The 16,581-nt window shown below is 46.9% G+C and overlaps 1 protein-coding gene across 1 annotated transcript in view; it reads left to right on the forward strand.

Moving 5' to 3' along the window:
- The window catches only part of LOC107110264 (phosphatidylinositol 3,4,5-trisphosphate 3-phosphatase TPTE2-like), a 52,229-nt gene that overhangs the window by 3,331 nt on the left and 32,317 nt on the right, over positions 1-16,581 (forward strand). The window contains exons 2-7 of the mRNA XM_015411015.1: positions 1,174-1,262; positions 5,424-5,504; positions 10,065-10,112; positions 11,502-11,651; positions 14,216-14,335; positions 16,346-16,391. Of these exons, the coding sequence (XP_015266501.1) occupies positions 1,213-1,262; positions 5,424-5,504; positions 10,065-10,112; positions 11,502-11,651; positions 14,216-14,335; positions 16,346-16,391 (495 nt within the window). The 5' untranslated portion in view covers positions 1,174-1,212. The remainder of the gene's footprint in view (positions 1-1,173; positions 1,263-5,423; positions 5,505-10,064; positions 10,113-11,501; positions 11,652-14,215; positions 14,336-16,345; positions 16,392-16,581) is intronic.

Consider the following 16,581-nt stretch of genomic DNA (forward strand, 5'->3'; position numbering starts at 1 on the left):
AAGAATTAGCATACATAAACAAGCAGGTTAACTCTTTCATGACGGCAGGGAGAGAACTTGCAAATATCCCAACAGCAGGTTCCAGGGCATGAAGTTGAGTATCATTGTTTTTATAATTTCATACCAAAGCGGACTTTCTTATGTTTTTAAGCTCTTGTTGAGATGGAAAGCCATCTGTACTGTTTGGGGCTGCAGTTGTGGAATGTTTTTTCATGTACATAAGAACATAAGAGACGCCAGTGTTGGATCAGGCCAAAGGCCCATCCAGTCCAACACTCTGTGTCACACAGTGGCCAGAAATACCAGTGCCATCAGGAGGTCCACCAGTGGGGCCAGGGCATTAGAAGCCCTCCCACTGTTGCCCCCCCCAAGCACCAAGAAGACAGAGCATCACTTGCCCCAGAGCCCCTATCTATACCTTGTTGCTAATAGCCACTGATGGACCTCTGCTCCATATGCTTATCTCCATATGCTTATGTAGAAAATTGGCATGCTCTGCAGGAACTCTCTCCCATTTAAATGCCGACTTTCTTGCTAGAAGTAAACTCTTGTACGGAAGAGCATTCAAATCATGCAACCCATCCCACACTACCTGCAGCTTGATAACTCAGGCACATGTTGACCCTTTCTGTGAGAGTTATGTGAAACTCAAAAGCAGGAAAGCCCTCATTCAGAGGTTACCTGAGCAACAACCTTACTAGGTACCCTCGGGCAAGCTTGTATTTCCTCTGGCCTTCTGTAATATGGTGATCCTCCTGACCTACTTTACTGGGGTGTTGAGGAGAGAATGCAGGTGTCACCAGTGTTCCCTCTAAGCTGAGTTAGTGTGAGCTAGCTCACCGTTCTTTAGCCTCCAGCTCACACATTTTTGTCTTAATTCAGGAAGGATGGCTCCAGAGCAAACTATTTTATGCAGTAGCCAGATTGCTCACTCACAACTTTAGTGCCAGTAGCTCACCAAGTAGAATTTTTGCTCACAAGACTCAGCTTAGAGGGAGCATTGTGGCAAACTTGGATATTTCAGCATTTATTATAATGCTTTAATGAGTTCTCTGCTTGTGAAATGCAGATTCAGCCTTGACTGAATGTAAGCTTTAACTTGATTGGAAAGCTTTAGAGGGTGGTTGAAGTGTCTTTAGCTGTTCTCTAAAAGGTTTGACGTTCCCCCCCCAGGGAAGCTGCCTCTTTCATTCCAAAAGCAGGAAGAGTAAGATGTCCACTGAAAGTTGTGACCAAGATTTGGCACTGAAAGTGACCCATGGGTGAGTGATTCTGCATTATGTGTGATTGCACTGGTTATCTAATGAGAACAGAAGATATTTGCTCTGCAGTGGTCTAGAGCAGGGGTGTCAAACATAAGGCCCGGGGGCCAGAACCAGCCCGTCCAGGGTGATAGCCGAAATCCCCCTAGTGGAGATTTGTCCTGTGGCCCAACTCTGCCTTATGTATGACAGTGGGCTGTGAGTTCGTTTTACCCATGTATCCAGAGGGCGCAGTCAGAACAGACTCTCCTATTTCCCAAGAAGAGAGACAACACAGCTGATGTTTAAAGAATAAATGTTGTCTTTACTAAATATTGTTGGTTTCTCAAGCACACAAAAACAGATGCGTTCACACATACACTCAAGTTCCTTTAGTTACAGCAGTAAATATAAAACATTCAGTATGAAAAATAATAACAAAAGACTGACTGGGAGGTAATACACAGAAGGTTGCGATCGATACTTATCTGATCCCAGGCGAGAAGTAAATCTTCTCAGCAGAAAGAACAGGAACAAAAGTACTATCTTTAGGGACTCTAAATCACACTGAATGGTCCAGCCAAACACGTGCGGGTTCTTTTGGTAGCTATCCAAGAGAACACATAAGAGTCACCTGCAGTAGACTTAAGTTGCAAAGGTGAGATAGAAAGTTGGATAGCTAACAAAGAAACAAAGGCTGTGTTTTTCCTTTTAACACCTAGCTTTGGGGGTTGGCACAGAGCCAGCCTTCTCTGTCTATTGGCAGCTGGTAGGTGACACATCTACCTAGAGGGGAGTGGGGTAATATTCAAATTCTAGCCTAACTTCAATGGGAACCATTTGGTCAGGTGTCAAAGTTGTATTGCCATAGCAACCTTTGAATTGCAGATGTTGGCCTGGTCCAGAGGGGGTAAACAGGATGTTCTCTTTTGTGATTCCAAACCAGATACGAGGGGTTACATGTCATCCAGAAGACCTTTAATGGTGGAAAGTTGTTGTTTCCAAGAGTCCATGAAGCTGAGCATAATGGAGAATGTCTTCTTTGTCCCTAGGCATGATGGGAAGGTCTGGGTGTGAGTGCGTGTGTCCATTAGCATACCTATGCAGGCAAGCAGGCCCTGCACATACAGCAGCTTCCAGGTGCAAGCAAACCCAAAGCAAGCAAACTTGCAAAGCACACAGCATTTCCCAATCCCATATACACAAATGCAGAGACATTACAGACATACAAGCATCAGCATAATACAGATAAAATACATTTTAAGCACACTTGCCAACAAAGGTTCTTATGCGGCCCGCGAGCGACTGATACAAGGAAGGGAGTGCTGGGGGGGGGAGTGGGTGGAGCCACTCCATTGTGGCTTCAGCATGGCAGAGCAACCTTGCCTGCAGCAGTCAAGCATTATGGGAGCATCTGCCCTGCCCTGTACTGCTCCAGCCCACCTCTGTGGGCTTTCCTCTGCACCCCCCTCCCAGACTGTGGGGCCTTGCAGTGAGGATACATCAACTCAGAGGTTACCAGCTGCTGTACTTTATACAGTTTCTGTTTCTGGTACCTGGCATTATGTTTTATGGCACTCATGGCCCAGCCTGACAAAGTGACATTTATGTCAGATCCGGCCCTTGTAATAAATGAGTTCAACACCTCTGGTCTAGAGTACAGTGGTGAAACTATTGCTCCCTTAGCCTGCATTTGCTAGTGAGCCATAGGTTGATGGAAGATGATGTTTCTTCACTTATCACTGAGAACATTTCTCTCCCCTGAGCTAAAATTAGGAACATGCACAACAATATTTTCAGTATGTAGCTACCTTAGGGAAAAGATTCCATCTGCATGTCCCCATGAATCCCTGTCTTGACTGGAATAGGCATGCCCACCAAAATGACTCTTTCAAAGATCTTGCAGTAGAATTACTTGTCAAAAGAGTTAGGACTAATGACAGGATTCACCTTCACCCAAAGCAGAGAATACTAGAATTATTCTCCCTCAAAGATCTTTTCCCACTGTGGGCTGGGTGCTTTAGTCTGTTTTCTCACGGTTACTGGCTTGGATATTATAGTGGGTGATTCTGCATTGTTTTTCCCTCCGTTGTTTTACCAAACCCATGTTGAAACAGAAATCCCCCTCTGCATTGCGGGCTGCTTTCGCTTTCTTTGATAATCACGTTTTATGGTGCCTTCTGCATAGATTTATGGCCATTCAGGGGTGGCTTTGCAGTCAGTAAGGTGTTGCCCAGGGGTATTTGAATGTGGTTGTGAGCTGCACCTTTTCCTCAGTGTTGAGAAAATGTGGTGCGAATGCCAGATGTGGAATCATCCAGTGTTATGTTACAGGAGGAAGAGGAGGCCCTTCATGTGTGAAGCACTTTCTAGTTTTATTATGGTTTTTATTATTAAATATCGGAAATGCCCTTGGTTTCTAGAGCGTGTTTTGATGCCAGATTTGGTTGCACTGTGCCATCTGTACATTTCTACAGTTTATCGTGCAATGCCTCGTTTGGTTTTCACCTTTAAAATCTTCCTGTTGGTCCACCAAACCTTCCTTCATAAGGACGATGGTCTAGCCTAAACATAATTTAATGGCCCTTACATACTTTAACTAATTCTAATATTGCCCTTAAGACCAGTGTTCTAAACGTGGCTCTTCTTCTGTCTGTGCATATTCAAGTGCAATTATCATTGGCTTTACCATCAATAGAAAAAAAGATGTCGTAAATTCAATTCGTATACATCCCCATATGCAGTTATTTACATTCTAACTTACCCTGCCTTGAGCACTCTGGTTCAGGCAGCAGTAGTAGTAGGTGGAGTGGGAAGGAGAATGAATTGTTTCAGTTTGATCTTGACTGCCAGAAGCCATTGTCTGTTGCACAACTATTAGAAAGCTTTGACTCAAACTTCTGAGTCTCAAGGGAGGAGAGCTAGATTTGAGTCCAGTACCACCTTTAGAGACCAACACGATTTTTGGGGGTATAAACTTTCGAGAGTCAAAGTTCCCTAAATCAGATTTTATTCTCAAAAGTTTATACCGCGAAAATCTTGTTGGCTTCTAAGGTGTCACTGGACTCAAATCTAGCTCTGCTACTGCAAAGGAACATGACTGCCCATCTGAAACTGTCTTCATTTTTCTATGCCCTCCTTGAACAAATGAATCAAGTGTGTTTCTGGGGGGACTGAAGAGACTGTGATGGGTTATTGGGTCAGAAGTCAACTTTGACGTGTGCTGGCTTATTAGCCACTGGTCCTTTCTGCATTTGTCTGCCACTCCGGATTTTCTCAGTATTCGAATCGAGGCAATTTAAGTCCATGGCAAAACAGCATCCAAATAACTCGGGGCAACAACAGGCCGAAACCGGGCTGACCACTGAAGGGAGGGAATGCAATGCAGAATGGGGAATAAAAAGAAGGTTGAACTTGATTTTAGTGCAGGATGGGAGGGGAAACCTGGAATAAGAAGGTTGAATTTTATTGTAGTGCAGAATTGTTTGGAGGATACCGTGGTGAACATGGTTTAAAAGGAGAGTGCAGAAAGGGCCCTGTGTTAGAAGCAGGAAACTTTGTGTATGCTAGGTGCACCTGAGATTTATTAGAAAGCTAGCTGTTGAAAGACCCTTCTGGTAACACTTGTGACCTTATGTTGTACTCACCTGCACAGATGTTCTTGGAATTTTAATACTGAAACACAGATGTGAAAAGAATTTGGTAAAGCGGGCAGGGAGTGACAGAAAACTCCACATTCTGGTATTGTCCTTGGTGCTACAAACCGTCCCTCTTGTGGTCACCCCTGATCTGGAACTCACAGCATGGGTTTTAGTCTGTTCGATTTAGTACTAGGACAAGTTGCAATTGCAATAAGTTGGATGCTTCTGAAAGCCAAGCTTCATAAAATGCTGCGTTCAGAATGGCCTTAAATAGGTGTTGGGTGACACTTAATGTTTGCAGGTTCTGAGAGGGAGGGAGAAAAGGGGCCATTGCTTACACTGGATATAGGGGTAGCCGTTGGCTTTAAAAGAGGATTAGGCATCTATGTCAGTCAGGTATGGTGGCTAGGTGGGACCTCCATTTTCAGAGGTTGAAAACTTCTAAATAGCTGTTGCCAGGAGAAAGTGCTGGGAGGGTGGAAGTTGGTGCACCAAACTCATCCTGGGAGAGTCCGTAACCATTTGACTGTTTCCATGGCAGAAGTCAACAGACCAAGGACCCATTTGTTGAAATCGATGATGGCAGTGCTGAAGATCACGGAGAACAGAACGCATGTGCTTAGTAAGTTAATTGTATCTGTTAGGTAAATCAGAGTTATGAATAGCCTGTTCATTGTCTCCCCCCCTTTCGCTCTCTTTCCCCCCAAAATTGGTCTTGCAGAAATTTTATTTATTTACTTTAAGTACACTCCACTTTCCTCCTCACTGGGGACCCAAAGTAGCTAACAACATTTTCCCGTCCTCCGATCTATTTCACAACAGCCCTGTGAGGTAGGTTAACCTGAGAATGTGACTGAGCCAAGGTCACCCAGCAAGCTTTCATGGCAGAGGGGGGATTCGAAGCTGGGGATTCAAAGATCCCAGTCAGACACTCTGAACTAGTACATTATGCTGTCTGTCCATGCGGAGGAAATCATCTGAGAGAATATTCTTCAGTGGTAATGCAGGGAATGAAGGAGAGTGGAGAGCGGTAGCAGAGATGGCCTTTCCGGTTGGCCTGTTAACACAACAAACATGTTGATGAATTTCCACACAACCACACAAGGGGGGCAACAGTGGGAGGGTTTCTGGTGTCCAGGCCCCACTGGTGGACCTCTTGGTGGCACCTGGTATTCTTGGCCTCTCTGTGACAGAGTGTTGGACTGGATGGGCCATTGGCCTGATCCAGCCTTGGCCTCTCTTATGTTCTTATGTTCTTAAGGACTGAACAGGCAGACGTGTACCTGGAGTTACCTGCTGGCAGCTTAATCACCACATGTGGGCAGCCCTAATTTGGATTGGGTATGATGAGGGGGGCCCCCTGAAGCCTTCCACACAATTTTCTGAACTAAAGCAGCCCCTAACCCTGGGGAGCCCCTGTTTGCTTCTTTAGGAAACTTGCATGGAGCCATCAGTATAGCTAAATTTCCCCAATGGGCAAATAATGGCCAGGTCAGGGAAATGGCGCAGGGATTGGGAATCCAGCTCCCAACCCTTGGTGGGACATCATTGGTGCTGATGCTGAGGGTGAAGAACTTAGGGGTGCTCCTGGATTCCTCTCTTTCAATGGAGGCCCAGGTTGATGTTGTTGCTCGATCGGCCTTTTATCATCTGCGGCTGGTCAGGCAACTGGTTCCCTATCTCACCCCCTAGGATTTAGTTACTGTGACCCATGCAATGGTCACTTCCAGACTAGATTATCGTAACTCGCTCTATGTGGGGCTGCCCTTGAACTTGACCCGGAAATTGCAGCTAGTGCGGAATGCGTCGGCACGTATGCTGACGGCCACGCCTGTGCGGGTTTGCATTCAGCTAGTGCCGGATCAAGTTCAAGGTTCTGGTGTTAACCTTTGAAGTCCTATATGGCCAGGGACCTGCATATCTTCAGGATTGCCTCTCCCCATATGTGCCCCGCAGAGCATTGCACTCAATCAGTCAACATTTACTGGTTGTCCCCAGCCCCAAGGATGTCCAACTAGCCTCAACCAGGGCCAGGGCCTTTTCTGCCTTGGCTCCAGCCTGGTGGAACAAGCTCCCACTTGAGATCAGGGTCCTGCGGGATCTGTTACAATTCCGCAGGGCCTGTAAAACGGAGCTGTTTCAGGCTTTCGGTTGAGGCAGCAGACATCCAAAATCCATCTTTGGCCTCCCCTACGGAGATCGCTGACTCAGAATCAGCTTAAAGTGAGCATAGTAACATGAGCCCACGATTGCGGTTACCGTTTTAAATTAGTGTTTAATTACTTTAACTATGTTATTGAGTTTTGTGATTTTTGTAACCCACCCTGAGCCCATTCGTGGGGTGGGCGGCAGTGTTCCCTCTAAGCTGAGTTAGTGTGAGCTAGCTCACAGTTTTTTAGCCTCTGGCTCACACATTTTTGCCTTAGCTCAGGAAGGAGGGCTCCAGAGCAAACTAATTTATGCAGTAGCCAAATCACTCGCTCACAGCTTTAATGCCAGCAGCTCACAAAGTAGAATTTTTGCCCACAGGACTCCACAGCTTAGAGGGAACATTGGTGGGCGGGATAAAAATCGAAATAAATAAATAAATGCAGGGAGAGCCTTAATTCCCTTTTCCTCATGTGCCATGTTCTTACTCTGAGTCAAGCGCAGGCATACTTGGGAGTTGAGTTCCTGCAGGGAGCTGTCAGAACACACCTGTCAAAGTCTGCATGGGTTTTGTAACCTGTGAATTAGCCCTTAATATGTGGTAGGACTGTCCTTTGGTTTGTTCCTCTGGATGAGACCTTTAGGCAGCCTCTGTGTGAAGACATGCCCCCAGATCAAAACATCAAACACAAGTGAGCTTGTGGACTCTGCTATAAATTTGCATTGCAAAGGTAAATAATGTTTTTTTAAAGACTCCATCTTTTTCAAAATAAGAGGCATGTGTTAATGTGAAGGTGTTTACCCCCTTATTGGGTGCGTTCAGACAGGGGATTTACAACAGTTAGGGTGCCAGTTCCAACCGGTGTACTTAACGGGCGTTCAGATGGCGAACATCTGCCTCCCGTCCCTAACCGTTGTAAATCCTTTTAAACCGTTGCACTCTGCCACTAGGTCCAAAGTGGTGCTAAACAGAGTGCAACGGTGGCTTCCGATGAACCCTTCCGTCTGATCGCTCTCATCCGTTGCACAGCCACTTCCGTCGGAAGCCTGAGGCTTCCGGCTTTCCCCGGCCATTTTTTAAAAAAACTAAGTGATATGCGCTCAGGCAAAGCTTCGCCCTGAGCGCTTTTTTTTTTTTAAAGCCCTTACTTTACCATCCCGGAGGAGTCCGGGACTACAGGGAGGCCAGGTTGGGCTTTAAACTTTAAAGGTAAGTGCTTACCTTTAAAGTTTAAATGTAAGGGGGGAGGTTGAGCATGCGCAAAAATCGCCATTCTCTGAATGGCTGCCTGTGCGTATGCTCAAACTGCTTAAAAAAAAAAACAACACTGACGCCCACAGCGTGTGAGTGGGGTTCCAACAGAGGGATTCGCAAAATGGAGGGTGAGTCTGATCACGTTTATGCCGGCATAAACTGCACCGGTTCCAACCGGTGCAGTTTATGCCAGCAGAAATGCCCCGTCTGAACGCACCCATTGACTCTTCGCAGCCTGCGCTGAAGGTAGGGCCCTTATTTAACTTCCTTTCGAAAGACAATCATCATATTGAGCATGCAGTCATTTTACCTGGTTGTGGTACCCCTTGATATTCTTGCGCATCCTGCAGCAATTCTCATGGCCTCCCTGTCAGGGATGCCTGATGATTATGGCCAGTGCAAATTGTCCATGCCCAGTTTTCAGAACTGCAGCAGCTGGGACGATGAGATTCTTTATGGGGGGGATGGGGGGGGAGATTGCACCCTGAGCTGGTGTTACTTTGAATGTTAGAAACCAGGCCTTGTAACTCATTGCATGTTTTTACTTTCCCCTCTCTTTGTGCAAAAATCTTTGACTGGGGGCCAAATTCAGTGTGGCAGCATCCGTGGGTCCAACTCTTGGATGCAGCTGCCATTTTAAATTGGTTTTAAAATGCTGGGATGTTGCAGCAGACTGACGAGCTCTTGTGTCGTCATCCCTCCCGGCAGCTGTTTTGGCACTTTGAAAAGGCATGGGGGGTAGGTAACAAAAGCACCTTAGCCTACCACATCGCCACAGCATTTTAAAATGCTGGTGGGTTGGACCCATGGACTCCATCGTGTCTAGTTTGGCCCTGAGAACTTGCTGCATGTTTCTGGTAACATGAGACGATGCTCACACAAGTTGGTTACAATTCATTTGTTGGTGCTGCGAGACCTTTTCTCGCGTGTTACGTGTTCTGCAACAGACTAACCCACTGTCCGACTGGAGTTTGAAGGGTTTTGCATTGCTAGTTAGCATCTTAGGGTTGGATCCTCGTGGCTCTTTTCCTGGCAAAAGAGTGAGGAAAGGCCCTGTTTAAACAATGGGAAAGGTGTGCTGGAGGATTGTGGGATGCATTTGGACAAAAGTAGGGGCTGTACCAAGGAGTGGAATGGTCACGATGAAGCACAAAAGCTGATAGGATCTAACCCTTAATGCAATAGGAAGCTGCTGTCTAGTGAGCGAGTCTCCTAGGGGAATTTAATTGTGCTACTTCAAATGCCAAAGGATAGGAGACGGATTCTGTTAAGGGTGAAGAGCAGCCTGTCATGTTGTAGGCACAGTCTGCCTATTGCTCTGGATGGGAGATGATAATCATTTGTAACACAACATTATTTTAATATTAATTACTGGACTGGCTGGATTAACATGCGCTGTGTTTCTTCTCCCTTTGCCAAGATGCCAGTGAGGAGTCAAGCAGGATTGCTGAGCATTGAGGAGGGTTTTGCTGACAGACCCCTAGACACATTGGTGGATGCTGATGGGCATTCAGTTGTAGGCAAAACCTGGAACCCTGGAAATGCACTGTATAAAACATTTAGAAGCTCTCTTAGGCATGTGGGCATCCATTATTCTACAATGTTTAAATCTGAATTTGCAGGAATTACTGACTCTGCTGTGGTGTAGTTTTCTGTTAGTTGTCCCCTGCAAAGGACCCAGCATAGGCGGTTAGGTTATGAAAACCTGCCACGTTGACACCTTAGTCCTAATAATAATCATCCTCCCATTGTGCACTCCCTTTTTGTTTTCCATGCCAGTATTCTTAAGAAGAAGATTTCTCCATATGTGATGTCTTTTGGATTCAGGTAAGTATAAACCACAACATCAACATCAATAGAAGCATTCCTACTTTTTAGCCATGCTTCGAATTTGGGAATTTTGAAATTGTTCCTTTGTTTTTCCCAATAGCAATTTTAGGTTGGAAACCTACATGGCTTGAACCCAATTTGGCACATCAGAGCCAATGCTCCCTCTAAGCTGTGGAGGGTCTTGTGAGCAAAAATTCCACTTTGTGAGCTTTGTGGCATTGAAGTTGTGAGCAAGCAGTTTGGCTTCTGCGTAAATCAGTTTGCTTTGGAGCCCTCCTTCCTGAGCGGAGACAAAAATGTGTGAGCCGGAGGCTAAAAAGCAGTGAGCTAGCTCACACTCACTCAGCTCAGAGGGACCACTGCATCAGACAGTATATTTATTTATTTTTATTTATTTATTTTTCACATTTATATCCCGCCCTCCCCAGTGGGCTCAGGGTGGCTAACAAGGGCAGGGTAATTAGCCGTGCCATAATTAAAAACATATAAAACATAATAAAAACATCCAACACTTAAAACAATGGTGCTCAGTCAATTACTAATCTCATACGTCCAGGATGTGGCCACAGCCTGATCTGAAAGTAGCTTTCGGTTTGAGCCATGGACATTCAGACAGACGTGCAAACACTGTAAGATCCCTATGCAGACCCTAGGCTTGCATCCCCCCCATCTCCTGCAGCAGCCTATATCGCCATCTTGAGGGGGAAAAAAACCCCAAACTTAACTGAACATCTTTCATAGTACTGCAAAGCTTTCCAGGGACCCTTTACATATTTTTTAATACCTAGGCCAGAGAAAACCATGTTCAGCAATGTATAAAAACATGGGAATTGCCTCACAAGCAACTGCAAGCACACACCTCAAATCAACATGCGTTGATAATCAGGGTATGATAATCAGCAGGTGTCATAAGTAGACTCTTTATTGCTGGCTTTGCCAGCTCTGGGATAAATTAACAAATAGTTTCGGAGGGCAGGGGAGGAACCTCAGTATGCTGTAATGCCATACCGTCCACCCTCCAAAGCTGCCATTTTCTCCAGGGGAACTGATCTTTATCATCTGGAGATGAGTTATAATTCCAGGAGATCTCTGGGACCTAGTTGGAGGGTGGCAACCCAGTGTATAGTACACCCTGCCACCATCTATATGCTGGTATGAAATGTTTTTGTTCAGTAGATCTGTACCCCGTTAACTGAGGTTCGCCAAAACAGCTGCAGTTTATCAATTTGTTAAATGTCGTCTTCATAATGTGTCCTTTTGTCTCCCCTCTGGAGATTGTAACGGGATATTGACCACGTAGTAGGTAAAAACAGTATGTATTTTTCCTTTCGTGCACCGCTTGCCTTTTGAAAGCTTACCACTCCCCTCCCCCCTTTGCTTTTCTAGATTATTTGGACTTGCGCTTATTTTTGTGGACATTCTACTTATGATTGTATCTCTAGTGATTGATGGTCGTAACAAGATAATCGAAGGCATCTCTCTGGCCATAGCACTCTTCTTCTTTGTAGATGTTCTCCTACGAGTGTATCTTGAAGGGTAAGAATGTGAATACATGTGGAAATATTCACGAGTACCCACTGCTGTGGAAATCTCTATAGAGTAAAAGATGAGAGTTTATTTCATTTATACCCTGCCTTTCTCCCCAGTGGGGATCCAAAGCAGCTTGCACTATTGTCCTCTCTTCCATTTTTTCCCTCAAAACAACCCTGTGAGGTAGGTTAGGCTGAGTGGGTGGGCCTGGCCCAAATTCATCCAGTGAGCTTCCATGGGAGAGTGGGGATTTGAACCTGGGTTTCCCAGATCCCAGTTTGACGCTCTAACCACTGCACCACTCTGACTCACTGTTTAGGTTTGAGCTTGATGACAACAGGTAAGTCTACAACGGTATCATAAAAATCTACTTTGAAAGGCTTGTATTGGGTCAGGCTCTGGAGCCAGTGAGAGACGCCTTGAAATTCTGTGGGGAACAGGTAACTTCAGAGACATTGTTCTTCCACTTTTGCGGTGTGGAGGAAATTTGCCATTGGTTCTTACTGTGGTTTGATATGGGCTAAATATATGTTCCCTGTGATTTTTTTTTTTTGGTATTGTAGTAACAAAATGACTGGCCCCCGTTTGGATAATGAGAGATATCCAGTGGGGGCTAACCCACAGACTTGTCTACTCAGGAGATTTCCCTGATAGGCTGAAAAATGTGCATTTGTAAATTAAAAGAAGAACCTCCAAAGTTGGCCTGGTGAGCTGGTCTAATGTCCACTGAATGTGTAACAGAGAGGGTGAAATGCTGGAAGCAACTGAGGCCCTGGTCACATGGGAGGTTTTGGGCCGGAAGAGGGACGGATCGGGGGCGCAGCAAACGGGCGTGAGCACACCGCAACATCTGGGAAGCGGTGCGTACCCGTCCCCGATCGGGCCCTTCAGGCTGAAAATGCGCTGAAAAAAAGAACCAGCAAAAGAGGAGGACTTACCTGAAACGGCGCAGCAAGCGCGGCCGTGGGATCGCAGGCGCGCCTGTCTTCAGGAGCATTCGAGACTCCCAGCCGAACTGCGCATGCGCACACATGCGCAGCCAGCTGCCTCGCGCTCCCTTCCGTGGCTTTCTCCCCAGCATCTGATCGTGCCGGGGAGCAGGTGCGCAGCGGCTCACGGGATCCGTCTGATCCCGCTGCTGCGTGTTTCTTTTCGTGCGGCTTTACAAAGCCGCACTTTGGCCGCATCAATTTCCCCCCATGTGGCAGGGGCCTGAATGTTGTTTTTTTAAGGAAATCAGCGGGAAATCAACCTGCTTCATCTCTTGCAGGCCTAACTGATATGTTACATTTTCTTCATGTTCACGCTGGTCCCTGTTGATCAGACACACGATGTCCTGTTCTTGGGACTTAGTTCCTTCAGGCACATGGGGGTACCATTTGGGTCAGGACTATGATATGTGGGAGGAGGCTTAAGCTTTCCCCCCCTCATGCTGTTTTTCCAATTTGAAATGGCCCTGCTGGGAGCTGCTTTACCTCATTGAGGAAACTTGTGTACTGATGGCTACACACAAGTTTCCCCTGCAGAGCAAACAGTGACTCCCTGTGGCCATTTTGGGGCAGGAAAACGATGCAGGGATGGAGACTTAAGTGCACTCTCACTCCCCTTTCTGTCCTGTTCCACATTGGAACCACAAACACCTGGAAATGGTTCCACATGAAGCTCTGTTATGCTGAATGAGACCAGTGGTCTATCAACACTGGTATTGTCTGCTCTGGCAATAGTTCTAGTCTCAGGTGGATGCTTTTCATATAACCTCCTACCAGATTATTTTAGCTGGAGATGCCAGGGATTGAACCTGGGACCAGTGTTCCCTCTAATTCCCCCCCCCTCCTGAGTGGAGCAGTTCACATTCTGAGCCAGAATATAACTGCTGTAATCTTAAAATGGGCAATGGGCACTGCAAGACCCTGTGCGGCTCCAGATGGCTGCTGAGCAGGGCACGTTGTACACGGGGCACTCTAGCATTCGGCTATAAACTCTGTGGTCACCATAGAGTTTTTAGCCAAATGCTAGAGCATCCCACGTGTGACATGCCTAGCATGATGTCACCTCTGGGTGATGTCATTGCACAGTCATGGCAGGGCTCTTTGGGGGTGGGCTGGTAGCTGGCCAGCTGGCTGGTAGAGGATTGGGGCCCCCAAAATGGGGGAAACCCCTGCCCCTACTCACAAAGGAAGGAGGGAGAAGCCAGCCAGTCCTGTAATACTGCCTGGCTTTTGTGCCTGGGTCAGGACTGGTCTTTCTCAGGCCTGGCAAGGCTGTTCTATCCTGGGCTGGACCATCCCAGGTATGGGGTGGGGGGAGGCCATCAGCCCACTGGGAAACTCCATGGTGGCTACAACAGCCAGTCTGCCCCTGGTTCTCTTTCTGGTTAATTGCCAGACAGCTTCTTGCAAGGAAAGGCTTAATTAACTCTTGTGGAGAATATTCTTTATTTATGCTGATTAAAAATTTTGTTGGCCTAAATGGCCTCCCAAAGACTCGAAACAACAGCGGCCAATCATTTACAAATCATTGCTGCTGACTAGTTACTTGTATCCTTGTTTGCTTTTGTGTTTTTTCCCCAGCTTCCAGAATTACTTCAGATCCAAGCTAAATATTCTGGATTCAGTCATTGTTGTAGGCACGCTGTTGATAAATATAGCCTATCTCATAGGTGACTTCAGTAGAGTCGGACAAATCCCAAGGTATGGAGCATGCAGCCTCCCTCCCCTCCCCTGTATCTGTTGAAGATGTCCAGAATTCTTTGCAATGGAGTGGTCTGGGGGGGGGGGGCACAATTCGTGCTGATTCTAAAAGGGCCTCATGTTGAGCATCCTGTCCTCTTAATAGGTTGGCCGTGACCCTAAGAGGCTTAGAGGCTCTTAATCTGTGCCTCTCGTTTAGGGAAGTTCACTCATTTCCAAATCAATAGCAAAAAAGAACAAAAAAAGCCTCTATTCATTACACGTGGTAGAGTAGTGATCCCCAGAGGTCATTTCGGGGGGGAACGCAGTTCCCCCGGATGAGGTGCAGGGGGCGGGGCACATGACGAAGCCCCGCCCCCTGCTTCCGGCCGCCCCGCTTCTGGCCCTCATTCAGCCAGGAGGAGGCAGGAGAAGAGGGAGGGTAAGTTGCTTCCTCCCCGCCTCTCCCCACCCCTGCCTGCCTGCCTGGGGCCAGGGAGGGCCTTGGCGGGGCTTCCTCGCACTCCCGCCGGCCTTGCAGGTCCACCGCTGGGCCCCTGATGTCAGGGGGTGTGGCATATGCTAATGAGTTATGCTAATGAGTTCCCCTAGCTCTTTTTCTACAAAATGACCTCTGGTGATCCCTAATGTGGCACCTACACATGTCCCTTCCTGGTGCCCATGTCCTTCACCCCCAAAGCAAAGAGCCAGTTCTGGCTTTTTTTTCTACCTTATTGGAGCAGGAGCACCATCTTTCTGTGCATTTCTAAACAGCTGCCTTCTTTGTTGAAGGATGCTTGGCTTGCAACCTCCCAACATTTTGCAGTTGGTCCCTGCAAGCACCCCCCCCCCCAAAGCCATTTTATGGTGGAGCTCCCTAACTGTTCTCAAAGTCCCAATAGTGCCCACAGGATCAACAGCATTGGGGACCCCTGAGTTACAGTGACTGAGAATGAATAATAAACAGTTGCCATTTGTTCCTGTAGCATCTGTCAATTGGGTTTAGCGACTTCAAGGAAAGGGGGGGGGAGTAGATTAGAAAGCTTCAGTGTCAGTTCCCTGTCAAACTGATATTGCAGCAAAGCAAAATGGTGCTGATTTGTTTCTGGCTGAATGGTTCGTCTGTCTCTCTGTCACTGACTTCAGGGCATACGACTAGTGATCTCATCGGTTACTGACACACCTTCATGGTATTATTGCCCATCCTCCAGGGGTGCAAGTATAAGGTCTGCTGCCTTGTGCTGGAGATACAGACAGTATTACAGACTACTTTCTGTTCCACAGCCCTCTAAATCACTGTTTTCTTTGTCAGCGTGTCTCTGCCGTGCAAGTAGACCAGGGTGGGTACAAATGGATAAGCTTACTAGATGCTTACTAGCTGCGGTGGCTCAAGTGGTTAAGACACTGAACTGCAGGCTGTGGAAGGTCAGTAGTTCAGCGGTTCAAGACCCGGGTGCCGCAAGACGGGGTGAGCTCCTGTCTCTAGTTCCAGCTCCTGCCAACCTAGCAGTTCGAAAGCAAGAAATTGCAAGTAGATGAATAGGTACCACTTCGGTGGGAAGGTAACAGCGTTCCGTGCGCCTTGGTGTTTAGTCATGCCGGCCACATGACCACGGAAACGTCTTCGGACAGCGCTGGCTCTTCGGCTTTGAAACGGAGATGAGCACCGCAACCCTAGAGTCGGATTCGACTGGCTTTCGAGCAAGGGAACCTTTACCTTTACCTTTACTAGATGCTATAGCATCTGACTTCTAAAAATGTGATTCCAACATCATTCTGCTTATGTTCGGTCTACCCTTGAAACATGGGCTTGGCACCAAATGGTATAAGTAGCGAAGGCTGTGTGTGTGTTTGTGTGGGTGGGTGTTTAGGGTACAGCTGGCTCACATGACCACCTGTGGTGAAGACTGAGGTGTTCTTGGCCCTGACTTAATGCCAAGGAGTGACCTTAATGCTGGTTTCCTTTCCAAATGCTTCTTCAGAGAGGGTATAAATGAGTGTACTCTTCCAGTCACTTGGACCTGGCAGAAGAATGCAGGGAATTCATTTTCTCCACCACAAACGTATATTATTTATAGACACCTGGTATGCGGTACCAAGTAGATCACAGAAGCTGTGGTGCTGATCACCCTGTTCAAACCCAGCCATGGCTTGCGTGTGTCTCTAAAGGCAATTTGCCAAATTAATAATTGGAACTGGGCATACACATTGCCTCTTGCCAGTGTCATTCCGTGATCCTTTTTTCCCCCTCCTGCTGCTCAGATTGG

This window comes from Gekko japonicus, unplaced genomic scaffold, assembly GCF_001447785.1.
Source record: "Gekko japonicus isolate JY-2015 unplaced genomic scaffold, Gekko_japonicus_V1.1 scaffold428, whole genome shotgun sequence".
Classification (NCBI taxonomy): Eukaryota; Metazoa; Chordata; class Lepidosauria; order Squamata; family Gekkonidae; genus Gekko; species Gekko japonicus.